The sequence below is a fragment of the Hemiscyllium ocellatum genome, chromosome 1, assembly GCF_020745735.1.
Source record: "Hemiscyllium ocellatum isolate sHemOce1 chromosome 1, sHemOce1.pat.X.cur, whole genome shotgun sequence".
In the NCBI taxonomy this organism is placed as follows: domain Eukaryota; kingdom Metazoa; phylum Chordata; class Chondrichthyes; order Orectolobiformes; family Hemiscylliidae; genus Hemiscyllium; species Hemiscyllium ocellatum.
This window is the reverse complement of record NC_083401.1, coordinates 134196808-134210895: the sequence shown is the minus strand read 5'-3', so window position 1 is coordinate 134210895 and position 14088 is coordinate 134196808. Positions and strand designations below refer to the sequence as shown.

The following is a 14088-nucleotide window of genomic DNA, read 5'->3' as shown; positions in this document are numbered from 1 at the left end:
AAGACGTGCAGGTTTGATGGATTGGCCGTGCAAAATTGTCCATAGTGTCAAGGGATGTACAGGCTAAGTGCATGAGCCATGGGAAATACAAGTTTATAGGGATTAGGTGTGGGGGTGGTGGGTGGAAGTATTGTCTGGATGGGCTGCTCTTAGGGTCAGTGTGGACTCGATGGGCCGAATGGCCTGTTCCACGCTGTAGGGATTCTACAAAGTAATCGTGTAGAAGCAGAAAGCTTTGAACCTCAAGAGACCATTCCGTCCATCGGATGTATGCTCATTTTTGCGCAAATAACTCAATATTAATCCGCCAGCTGCTACCTTCTTCCCCCTGTTTACTTCTACCTGCCTTTATTTTGAAAGTATCTCCAATTCCCAGAAAAAGGGAAACTTCACTCCCACAGCTGGGCCAAAGAGGAAACGCCACCTGGGACACGTGACCCTGCGCCGGAAACGCTGGTTGCTGCGGAGACGGCGATAACAACATGGAGGATGAGCATGGAGGCGCGTCGGTCGACAACATCGTCAACGAGTTCGAGACGTACGAGAGTTTCTTGGACTCGCAAGTCACCTCCCTCGACCTGTACTACCTGGAGGTAAGAGCCCTGCTCGCCAGCGACCCTGTTGCCCATTTCCTGGAGGTGGGGGGACGGTGCGGCCATAAGGGCATCTCTGCTCCCGCCACTGCTCGTGAGCTAGCTCGAGCCCCAAGCTCGCTGCCCACTGCCGGACTTTCACAGGCTCGTGCTCTTTCACAGCAACGTTTCCTCCATAAAAATAGCCTATCTACTTATTTAAACCGTTGCGACAGTTGAGATATCAACGGTAACTTAATCTACAGTCGTTGTAATGAACAAACTATAATCCATGAGTTATAGTTACGGTGGGTGATTCAGAGGCTGTTATTATTGGTCTTTAAATCCCAATTCCAGCCATTGATCTCATCACTTTAATGCTAACCTGAAGCGCAAATCAGAATCTTAATCCTGAATCCTACAATTGAAAATACCAACTCATTGGTACTCGCCATAAAATTAGTGACTGCTTGTGATTTAAAAAAAGTTGTAATTATGTGACTGTCAAAGGAATTAATTTACTGCAACACAATGTTTTGAAATCTGCTGAAGCAGATTGCACATTATCTTTTGATTATTTATTATTTATAAGAAAAGAATTTGAACATTTTTTCTTCTTTAGGGTGTTGACCAAGCTGTCATCTTGAATTTATGCAGTCTGAGATGCAGGTGTACCCACAGTGCTGCCAGGAAAAGAATTACGTGATTTTTGGTTCTTTCACAGAATCAAATATGTTTCCAAGTCAAGATGTTGTGTGGCTTGGAGGGGCATTTTCAAATGGTGCTCCCTTGCAACGGCTGCTTATCTTCAAGGTAGCCATGATGTGGAGGTTGGTGTTGGATTGGGGTTGACAATGTTTGAAAAATCACACAACACCAAGTTGTAGTCCAGTAGGTTGATTTGAAAGTACAAGCTAGCTACCTGATGAGGGAGCAGTGCTCCAAAAGCTTGTACTTTCAAATAAACCTGTTAGACTATCACCTGGTGTTTAATTTTTAATTATCTTCAAGGTGATAGAGGTTACAGAATTTCGACTGTGCTAGCAAAGAATTGCAGGCAAACCATTTAAAGTGCATCTTAGATATTAAAAGCTACTGCCATGATGTGCTAGTGTGAACATTTAAATTGGTTGAAATGCTGGCTATGATGCTGGTAAAGCACAGCCTGTCAGGTAGCATCCAAGGAGCAGGAGAGTTGACATTTCACACATAAGCCCTTCATCAGGAATGAGCCATATTCCTGATGAAGAGTTTTTACTCAAACTGTCGACTCTCCTGCACCTTGGATGCTGCCTGACTGGCTGGCTGTGCTTTTCCAGCACCACACTCTTCAACTCTGATTTACAGCATCAGCAGTCCTCACTTTCTCCTGGGATGCTGGTTGTAGTTGGTTCCAAATGGTGTCAAGCTGTTAGCATTACAACTCCTCAGATAAGTATTCTGTTACACTCTCTTGATCTGTGCCTTTGTAGATGGTAGGTAGGATTTGGAAGATCAGGAAATGAATTACCAGAATTCCTAGTTTCTGACCTTCTCTTGTGAACATTATTTATATAGCTGGTTCAATTTCTGGCCAAAGGTAACTGCCATGCTGTTGACATTTGGAGATTCAACTATGATAAAATCCTTTAGAGGAAATTGATGAATTCTATTCAGGAGATGGTCATTACATGGTGTATATGTAGCGTGCATGCTACTTGTGTTGTGGAGAAAATATAGAGAATCACCAGGAGACACAGAGAATTCCTCAAGAAGTAGGTCTTTTATTTGCGAACAAAAAACCGTGACACCGAGAAAGCAGATTCTCGAATGCCCACGAACCTCAGGATCTGTGGATTTTTATATCTTGTTTCTGTTAGCTTATCAGTATGTCCAACTATATTAATCAAAGTACCTCAATCTAGCAACACAATAGGCAGCATGGTGGTTCAATGTTCTCCCACTGTCTGCGTGGGGGGGGGGGGGGGGGGGGGTGCGGGGTGCGCATGTGGGTTACTCTTCGGAGGGTCGGTGTGGACTTGTTGGGCCAAAGGGCCTGCTTCCACACTGTAGGGAATCTAATCTAAACCAATAAGCTAGTGATGTTAGTTCCCATTGACTCTTTAGTTGTACATTCTGCTTATGTTATTCTAATGTCATGGTTAGAAATTTACTGCTAACTCTGCTACAGTGATCTTCCATCCCAGACTAATCTGTCATGATAGATATTTAGCTATTCCATTACTACAATAGTCTCCTGTCTCAAGCAGACTCTACTAACTATTAATTAGATATTTTAATGTCATGTCCCAAATATTTATGGTCCCAATCCTGTCATAATAACACTTAACAAAGAAACTCGCTTTATTACTTGTGTTTTCTCATCTCGCCATAGTGACCTTTCAGCCTTAACCATACTCTGCTAATTGGTGTAAGAGCATTCCACTATTCTTATCTCATCCTGCCTTCCACAGACAACAGATTGCCAATGGTCTTCTTGCTTTAACCCTTCCCATGCTTTCATGTTCTTTATTTTCCATACTTGCCACTTAACAATCAAGCCTGAATATTGTCTACATATTGCTTCACATGGACACACTGCTTCAATCTCCACTGTAAATGCTACTGAACTCTGTGCATTCATCAGGGAATGCCCCTACTTGATTTCTAAGCAGAAGTAATTGATGAAAGAGCTGAAAATCTCTTGGTCCAGGATATTATCTGCAGTGATGTCCTGGCAATGAGCTGATTGACCTTGCAAAAATCATAACCATCTTCTTTTTTGCGAGGTAGGATTCTGACCAGCAGAGTGGTTTCTCTTTGATTCTCATCATCTACAGTTTTATGGAGTTTCTTAATGATGATACGTTGCCTTACAGTCAAGAACAACTTCTCTCTTCATCTCATGAGCTGTTTTGTTCATTCTAAGGATGAACATTACCTATCTGGATATTGTACAGGTTTTACTTTCTTTGACCATGTAATGCTAAGAATGAGTTGCCAATGGTGTTAAATTGTGCAATATTCAGCAAATGTCTCCACTTCTGATACTAAGATGTGGAGAAGATCTTTGAAGTAGCTGCAGCTGGTTGGGTTGAGGAAGTCCTGAAGAATTTTCCTAGAACTGAAGTGACTAATCTCCAACAATTGCAACCATATTCCATGTGCCACGTATGATACCAGTCAGTAGAAAGTTTTCCATTAATTTCCATTGACTCCAATTTTGCTAGGGCTCCTTGATGCTACACTCAGTCAAATGAGCATCTGGATGTATATATGAATAGGAAGGGTTTGGAGGGATATGGGTGGGGTGCTGGCAAGTGGGATGAGATTAGATTGGGATATGTGGTTGGCATGGACGAGTTGGACTGAAGGGTCTGTTTCCGTGCTGTACATCTCTCTGACTCTGAGGCTGTGATGTCAAATGCAGGGGACTTTCTTATAAACTCCAACTGTTGAGTTGATTACCTCGCTCGTGCCTTGTCAAATCTGCCTGATAACATTGCCCATAATACCTTCCATTACTTTGATTCTATCCCAGTAATGAAGAAGATCAGCTTTATCCTTTTTTTGTGTGTGGTGTTGGGGAGAATCTACTATCGGGGTACCTACATTGGGGCTAGGGAGGGGAGCACCATTATTAAAGCAGACACTGTCAGATACCAGCTAAAACACAGCCATGTAAAGTAAACCCAGCCACTGCAGGACTGTCTGCCTGGGGCCACATTCCTGGGGGATTAGAACATGTCCGTCAGTTCCAGATCATCCTGTTACACTCTCATTGTTAATAAAGGAAACCGGTAACTATCGGATAGTGTAAATCGCACCGATACTACACTTGATTGATAAAGTACTTGCTAATGCCTCCGCTGATGTCAAACTCATTCGGGTCCTATGTTAAATGATAATATCTGTATATTCAACTATGGAGAACTATTGTGAACGCCCAGACAGCCAGACGCATGACAATGAGGAAACCCTTCCAAACAATAAACTTTTAATTTACAAGATCGGAAACTGCCGAACCCAGGATGTCTACCCATTGTTCGGCACAGCAGGAGTTGGACAGGTATCTCGGGGCAGCCAATAGAGACACTAATCCATTCACAGACAGGTGAACCGACCAATGAAAAAGCCGAACAAGGGGAACCTGACCAGGAACTCGAGGAAGCGCGAAGTATAACTGCACCAGATCCGAAGGGAAAGACAGAACGCCTTCTCCAACGAATTTGCATGCTTTTGAATTCGTTGTATAGTTTGCCAGTTTTGATTCTGTAATAAACGGTGTTTTTGCTCCAAACTCTAGCCGGTTTGATCTCTCCTTCCAACGAACACGTTGAGACGAGACCATTCGGTTTCCGTCTCAACAGATGGTGAGCCTGACTGTGGGAAGGGAAAGAGACGACCGCAAGTTGGCCACGTTGGCGGACCGGAGGGCAGACAAACTTTCGGCCGAACTTTTAAAAGGTGAGGAAGCGCCTGTTAAAGCAAAGACTTCCAGTAGGTAAAATTTTTTTTAGTTAGTCAGTCTTTGTCTGCTCCCTGATCCTCACCAACACAAACAGTACTTTTAAATCAGTTTGGCAGCAACGTTGCAGAGTCCATACTGGTAAGCTATTTTCTCACTTCTTCACTAATACCTGCCTGTTTTCGCGGTACTGAAGTGACTAATTGATCCATGGCTAGCCTTACGTTAATGCGCAGTTTTTTGAGTTGAGTTTTACGCGTGGATTTTGGATCCTGGACGCAGCTTTTTGAGTTAAGGTAAAAGCGTGGCTTACGGAGCCTGGACGCTTTCTGAAATTAATTAATACAGCGCTGACCGCACTTGACTGATTGGATCCTTTCTTTTTTAATAAGCACTTTAGCTCTGACAACTATCGATAGACACACTCGCTGCTAGCATCCTAAGGGGACAGAGGGCGGATCTCATCTCCTGGATAGGGTTTACCTGCACAGGCGTTTGCCTTAGACCGGTTGTTAAGAGCAGAAATCTGCCACGCGAAGGTCAGGCTTTTGAAAAACGCACTGGGTTTAAAGCGGTACCCACCAGGTGAGATCCGTCATGGGGGACTTGAACTTTGGACCACCAAAAATGACCCAATATCGACCATTACGCCCCGGAGTGCCCTGGTGGCACCTCACGGTTGGCACAGACGTAACTTGGCATGCCCAATTATTACTGGACAGTGTAGCAGTGCACAAGACAGCACTGGATCAAGTGTTTAACCAAGCGCCCGCCCAAAAAGACCTGATATTGACGAGACTACAAGAGACCTTCACAGATACGGCGCTAATGACCAAAATTTTAAACGGTCTCCTACTCTCGCCGCAGTATTCAGCGCGGCAAACAATAGCCCTAGGGAAACCCCCTACTGATTGGGCACCACCGACCGCCGAAAAATCCCCGGGGTGGAAAATGAAACTGTTAGTCACATTCATCCCGCAGTGGCAAAGGGGCCACTGTACCTCCACCACAGCCCCAGTCATTTCGGACGCCCCTGCCCGAGATTTGCACCACCTCACTGCTGCTGTTTCCATTCCACCTGATGCGCACACCACCGAACACACCCCACTCCCGAACACCCCGGCACCTCAACCCCTTATGGGAAAAGTGCTGGAAGGGATTCGTGCACAGCTCAGAGAAAACAACACCACCAAAGAGGCTCAGTGGACACTCCGCTACATCGACAACAACCTCAATTTGTGGTGGCGCAAGGGCTGCTTCCCTGCTGCTGACCAGCCCTTTTTCACACCAGTACATTCTGAAAACTTCCACACCAGTCTCCACACCTACTTAGATGGGAAAAGAGATGGGAGGAAGAAAGTTCTTTTCAATCTGTCAGAGCCTTCTGCTAAGGCAGCTGACGAATCTGTCTCCCTACGGGAGCTCTTAGTAAAGTCTCTGACCCATTTGCCAGCCCCGCCCGCAGAGCCGCCGAGTCAGAGCGACCACGACCCCCTCCCGGAGTATGAACCCGAGTGGGTTCCCAACCAGCCCCCACTTTACCCCCTTCCCCCTACCCTTCACACGCCCACTATCCTACACCCTGCACCAGCTGAACTGCTCAAGCCCAGTCCGCCGCCCCCTTCTCTGGATGCGCTGGGCACCCTCAGGCTAAAGGTCGGGGACGGTGTACATGAATATCTGGTGAGGGCCACGGACCTCTGGGAGACTGGCACAAGGGAAAGGCCCAATGGCTCCCCCTTGCCAATACCACGTTTTCAACAGGGGGTAATGGAAGAACTTCCCGCCCCAGTACAGAGCGAATTGAATGACCTTGTGGGGGTACACTCAGTGCCGGAGGACCAGTGCAAAAAACAGATACACCACTATCTATCCAGGTACCGAGCATCAGAAAAGGCGGAAGCTGAGAGACAGGCTTCCAAACTGCCTATGCAACTTATAGAGCGACTCGAAAAGGTACTTTTACTGTTGGAAACGACGGGCGCAGCGCAGGGGCTTATGCCTTCGGCTCCACAGCCGTGCAGTTCCCCTTCGCCCTACGCCCAGGGACTATTCCCTCGCCCTCCCTTAGTAGGGCAGGCAGTGCTCAGTACCACATGCCTGCCTGCAGTAGACCGACCCGACCGCCCGCTGGGAAACGGAAGGGGGGAAGGAGAGCTCCATTACCCGGGTGTTGTTGGAAGTGTCGCGAAATTGGACATAATTCTTATAGATGCGATATGGAGACAGATGACTCATGCTGGATTTGTAAAGGGACAGGACATAAAGCCCGCCACTGCGGCAGGGAAAGGGTGCAACAAGCGGGGTCCACACTCCCAGCTGGCTCACCCTCTTATAGACACCCTGAGTATAGACGTGGCAAACCCCGACAACGGGGGGAAACAACCAAGGGATTATGGAAAAGGGCCCCAGGACGCGGGATAGACAGGAATGGGTGGATGGGTCTTGCCTAAGAATGGAGAACCACAAGGATTACTTGATGGGCCCATGACAAATGGGGATAGCATGGTGAGCTGCGCAACTACTAAGAGCAGTTTTACTGGGGATCGACTGTGTAAGTTTTCCTCCTTGCACCTCACGGTCCGTGCCTCGTTCAATTGGGACTTCCCTACAATCTCACATTGATTTGTTTTAGGATTGGTAACTTCTGTCCACCCACAACTACAAAACTGCTTCACTATCAGCCTTTTAATCAATCTTTTGTCCTTTCACAACAACAACACACAGGAGATTATACATCATGCTTCCAATTACATCCCTCCCAACAGGTTGTAATCTTTACTTTTTACTGAACACCAAGCAGCGGCATGTTTTTGTAAGGCCGACTTTATTCGGGATTATAGAAACCGGTATTAGACTACGGTTTCACACAGATTGTCAGTTTCTGCGAGCATGTAATGCCTCGAAACATGTCACTAAAACTGGGGACAAGGGACTGCGACAGGCTGAGACGAGAGTACGGACACACCGACAGTATGCGTGGCTTGGCATGTATGTGGATGAAAACCAATGTGGGGCCGGCCCAGTGAGAGAGGGAGTGAGTGAGTGAGTGCAGTGATTTTTAACAGACGTGGCAAACGGAGGTGTCGCAGCAAATGTTTCATCCCAGGTCTCGGTGTACAGTGAGCCGGCGCCGACAGCCTGACTGACGGAGACGGCCCGTGGGAAGCTGCCCGGCAGCCGAAAACAGTTTTACAGGTGTCGGAGTGCGTGAGTGTTGTTCTCTACACTTAGCGGTTTGGGATTGATCACTTAACGGTCTGGGATTTTTCTCCATAGTCTCGTCTTGATTTTTAGGATTAAATACCGCTTGTCCTCCACTATCACTTTTAATTACTCTTATACTTGGAAAGGAATACCTGGATGTAGGGAGGGGGCGCAGGAAGGGATGGTGGAGCCTTTTTATTTTAATAACACTACGGTTGTGGAATCCTAAGACGGTAAATCCCGGGGTGTCCCGTGCTCACCCTAGTTTTGGCGGGTCACCCTTCTCTGGGCGGGTCACCTTAGTTCTTGGCGGGCTTTCTTGTTTTTGGCACGAAGGCTCAGGTTGGGTGGGGCCAGCTGACTTTTGGTGCGAACGCTCAGTTGGGGCGGTGCCCGTTCGCTTTTGGCGTGAATGCTCACTCTTGGCAGGATTGCACAGTCTAGAAGGGGCTGCTCGCCTGCGGATGTTCCGCCACCCTATTAGCTCAACTACCGCGCCACCACTACCGCGATGGGTCTCTCAAGCATCATTGCCCTACTCCAGGGGATTACTCGATGAACAGGTCCTCTTCAGTTACTGGGATGTCGATATGAATCACGCCCCTAACCACATTTTGTTTGACAGGTTGTACCTTTTACTATTAACTATAACGTCCCGACCAACAACATGCGCATTGCCGTATCGCCATACTGTGCGTTTTCATTTACAATGTTTTGTAGGTCCAGTGTTTGGCCGTCCCACTGCCCAAATATCCCCCAACCCACTTATTTTTGTCTCTCTCTCTTTTTCCCCCGCTGGTCACAGGCCTCAGGCCTCCAACTAGGACGTGCTACTCAGTACACAGCAGGGTGCTTGGCCCATCTCTCTCTTCCTCGCGGCCGCTCACTCATCTTTTTGTCCGCTGACATGGGTGTTTAGGCCATCCCTTTTCCCCTCGTGTTCACAAAGTGCCAAGAACAAGGGGGGGCCCACCTACTCCTTCTTCCGTCTATGCCCTCCAAATTTTTCTGCCCCCTCTCACGGACCCATTTTTATCTCTTCTCCCGAGTCCACAGATTTTTCTTTCGCTAAAGCATTATGGACGCTCATTTAAGGCAATTTCCTCCTGCTACTTGTCCCCCCCTCCTCAACTTTGCGGCTAGGGAGGGTTGAGCAACTGCTGCCACAGACACTGCCATTTCCAGTCCCTTAAGCGGGTATTGGCAACCATGCGGGGTGAAGATGCCAGCCAGTCTACCTGTCTGAGGCTACACTCTCCAATGCCTTGAACATGCAACCCGTAACTGCCAGTCAGTACCAAACCTTCCCATTGAAATCTTGTACAGACTCCTCTTGTCGATTGTACTGCCCTATCCTACAACCCCGCTCCCCATTCCCCACGCCATAGTCACGCCCCTTCATCGTTTTCTCCCAAACCCACACACTTTAGGTTCACCGCCGGATCTGAGGTCGTCTTAGTTCTGTCTTTCATTCTGCTTGCATGAATTCAACTGGGTCTTGCTGAATAGAAGATCCGCGGATCCTTACGCTCCATCTCTTTTAAGGTTTTCAGCTCCCTGAGGTTTTCTGCCAGGACACAGTAACTCATCTTCTGGCCTCATCTCTCCATTAGGGCATTTCACTCACTATGCTTCCACTGCCGTGCTCTGCGCCCCATCTTCTTTCCAAAGTCTTATGCTCCCTGAGGTTTCCTACCAGGGTTCGTCACGTCGTCTCCAAAACCTAAATGGCTTCTTTCCCCAATCTCACGCTCCCTGAAGTTTTGCTACCAGGATTCATCACGTCATCTCCAAATAATAAATGGTGCCACCGCCACTGCAAACTTAAAGGTTCCCGACCCCTCTGTTGCACTGTGGGCGCTCACGCCTGCCTTTCATTTTTCTCTGTTACACTCCTGGCCAACGCTCTCTTTTGTCCTCCACCGCACCTACAGTATCGGCAGCACTTTGCCGTCGCCTTTTGCTTGAAGGCATTATACATACAATCGCCTCCCACAGGGATCAATACTCAGCTCCTGCCCAAATCCTTCAGTCTCTTCAACTGCGAGTAGTCCTCTCCAACTCATCTGTTTGTATCTTTTGCAAGGCGCTGGTTCGCGCTGAGAATAGCAGGGTCACCAGGTTCCTTTATGATTCTTTTCCCGGGGTATCTTTTAAACGCTGTTACTTCCCTCAAACTGATCAAATCCTCAAGTGTCAAACGGAGGAAAGTGCTACACAGACAATTTCTGTCCAGACCCGTCTGACCATCCTTTTATGATTCTCTCTCTCTCCCTCTCCTTTTACACAGGGATGAAGTCCGATATGCCCGCAGCACCTGCGCATTCTCTTTTGTCTGTGCCACACGGCCCATCACACACACAGATTCTTGCATACACAAGGATTATACTTGCACCTCTCGTTCTGCGCCTCATTCAGGGCAACAAGCCCCCTCAGGGAATTGGTCCAACTTCGTACCACCGCAAATCTCCCAATTGCCCAGAGTTTTGCTTTGCTCATGAGGCTCCCAGTGAGAACGGCCCCGCCCCATAATCATCATCATCATACCTTGTACTGAGCTGGCTGGGAACACATACACCACTACACGCACCACTTCTCTCATTGCTCCAGGTCAGCAGAACCTAATATATCTTTACAATCACTCGATGAGACACGGCCTGATGGGGAGGTGCAGTCTGAGCTACGGCCCGACATGGGTCCATTTCACTAATATCCTTACTCTTCGTGTACTTTATTCCGCTCTCTAAACTCTTCATTCAGCCTTATCTTAAGAGATCCACCTTGTTTATCATGGACTCCGCTTCGCGCGGGCAAATAGCCGCCAGGATAAGCTTGTGCCCTTAGCAGGTGGCTCAACCCCTTTTTGTCTACATCGGTCTTTCTCCATGGTATAGGCGCCTTTCCTGATGTTACCAATACTTTCTGCCTCACAGTCGCGGATCGCTCCAATATCCTACCCAAGTGTCTAGGGGCGACAATCCTGCCCTGCCTGCTAAAGGGGGTTCCTGGCTACCCTGCCGCTTATTCTGCGCGCCCTGTGAGGCTAGCGGCATCTCCTTCTCTTCCCTAACCACACACTGGAATTTCACCTGCTCTATTGTCCTATTACCACAGAGCTGATGGGGATCCTCATCATTTCCACATTAATGACCCTTATCCTAAACGGTCTCCATGGGTGGCTCATCAAACGATTATCCTACGACAGCCCCACTGGTTGTGCACCCCGAGCACGGGTAGTTCCCCGGGGTACAAATCGATACTACTTGTGCCCCTTGCCGTTCATTATCAAAGCGTACCGTTTGCCTTCCCCTATGCAGTCTATTGTAGTTCCCTTCTCACTATTACCAATCCCACTTCCCTCTCGAGGGACTTACTCTATTTTTTCGACACAACTCCTGGACGAATGTTTTTACACTTCAAACATTGCGTTTTAAAACATACAGGCGCCTGCGCTCCTGCAGCTGCTAACACACATTCCCATCGAGTCATAACTGCCACTCGTACTATCTTGCATTTGTATCAGTGTCCCGACTTTCATCTACCCCGTGTAGTGCTGCTGCTCAAATGGACACGGATTATCCTATTAATTGTCTTCCACAGTCTGCGCACACTTAATTTTAACTTTGTCAGAATATTGCGACTTGACACAGTTTGCGTGACTGCTCCCCGCAATTACCTCACCGACACTGGACCAGTGTCATGATTACGTTTTTACATTTTTCTTCTGCCTCTTCGTAATTCGACGAACATTAAAACACCTATAGGATAATCTGGCTACCCCTGCCTCGACTGCCTTTTGTAGCAGCCCGTGCTGGGGAGCCTTTTTCTCTGATTTGAGATCACGAATCCCTCCGACTTCCTTTGTATAGAGTTGTACCCTTTCCCTTACATGAAACCACTCCTTCTACCTCACACAGAGTTCTCTCTATTTTGATGTGACTCCTTTTTGTGGATATTTTTCATTGAAATACTGCCACGTACAGGTCCGCAACTCATAAGAATGGTTAAGGGTTTCACACTACCTTCATTATTTTCACCATTGTCTTTTTATATCTGCCCCCCCATTCCTCTTACACAAATGGTTGAGTACACTCTTCCTGGTTGCATTTGACAGTACACATGAGCACAGACCTTATGTTCAGGAGTACTGACTGGAGACTTTGGGGACTGCCTCCCGTCCATTCCGGTCTCCCAGACATGCCACCCCAAAGACCCCATACAACACAACACTTTATTTCCCATAGTAGTCACATAGTTCCTGACTGACCCCGCCATATATCACCCTGGTGATGCAGGGACTCCTTTTTACTGCATTCCCACAGTCCCATCTCACTGATTTAAAGGTGATAAGGTATCATTACTTTTCAACCGGACCCCCATACGTTGAGCTCCACCAGGAGACGCCGCTGCCACCAACTCCAACAACACGACAGCCTGTGTGTGACCTCCTACAAACGGACAGGGACATATCCAATACATGCTGTAATGCGACGTCCGCTCGTGAGCCATGTTACCGGGTTTCTTGCTTACGGCTGGTTGCGATAAGGGCTGGCGAGTGGGGACCTCCCAATTCTTTTCCCCACTGGTATATTACCGCCGTTCCATGAGCTCGCGGGTTGGGCGTAGTAAATTCTATCTCACCGGTGCGTGTCAGCTCGCTCAATGACATTCTTTCGAATTCGTCTGATCCTGTTGTACTCATGACTAACTTTTCATCTGCATGTACGCTAAATGAAGCCTGGTTGTCCAAAGAGCCCCTACTCATTTATTTTGCCCGTCTAAATTGGGGATATGTGAATTGATCCTTCCATAACAGCGGGTGGGGGAGATGTACTGCGCGCCCTGGCAATCGAGACACTGCTGTTCTCGCAAGCAGCCTTTGCGGACTGTCCAGTATTCCTGACTGGCCTCAGCCACCCTCGGAGGCCACTGACCATGCTACTGAGCTGCCCACGCCTGTCCTCGGGGTGGTGAAACGGATGTCAGCATCGATTACTCAATGCAGCACGACTGGTTAGCCAATGACGGGTAAGATCCCTCGGGCGAGGGACAACCTAAGACAGGCACGGTCGCACATTGACATCGGAACGGGTGGCCTCCGTTCGTCTCCATTTGATGAGATTTCTGCCTGCTTGCATCCGTGTCGGACGGTTGCACAGCACTGCTGCTCTCTGGAGCATACTGATCTACGGGACCACCGGTGCACAGTACAGTTTCACACTGGGTTTCACATCTCTAGCGGGTACCTAGCTGCTGGTACCAGGCTTGACTCCCTTTCCAAACTTACAACACCTACTTACATTTGCCGGCTCTGTGGACTACAGACTTGCGTTTACTAAACGACTTACTCATTCTAATGCACTCGCGTACATTTCGCCAGCTCTGAATGACTTATTGCAATGCTTGTCTAATCCTGTGCTTTTCGTTATTTCTGCAGACACTGCCTCAATTACTTCAACTATTAGTTTAGCTTAGCATGCAGCTGTGACCATCTATTGCTTAATTGTGTAGTGGTGCGTTTTTCAGGGCACCCTTCATCCCCATATGACTGTCTCCTTAGAACCAGTGAGGCTGGTCGATACAACACTGGACACCGGTCACCTCGGGGGGTTGCGTTCCTTACGGGATAAGGGGGTGTGGCCTCTTTCGAGGCCAAGGGAGGGAATGTTGGGGAGAATCTACTATCGGGGTACCTACATTGGGGCTAGGGAGGGGAGCACCATTATTAAAGCAGACACTGTCAGATACCAGCTAAAACACAGCCATGTAAAGTAATCCCAGCCACTGCAGGACTGTCTGCCTGGGGCCACATTCCTGGGGGATTAGAACATGTCCGTCAGTTTCAGATCATCCTGTTACACT

At 48.0% G+C, this 14088-nt stretch overlaps 1 protein-coding gene across 1 annotated transcript in view; it reads left to right on the top strand.

Moving 5' to 3' along the window:
* Nucleotides 1-482: 482 nt before the first annotated feature.
* Nucleotides 483-14088, top strand: part of cfap299 (cilia and flagella associated protein 299) — a 587024-nt gene continuing 573418 nt past the window's right edge. The window contains exon 1 of the mRNA XM_060832189.1: nt 483-593. Coding sequence (XP_060688172.1) covers nt 483-593 — 111 coding nt within the window. The remainder of the gene's footprint in view (nt 594-14088) is intronic.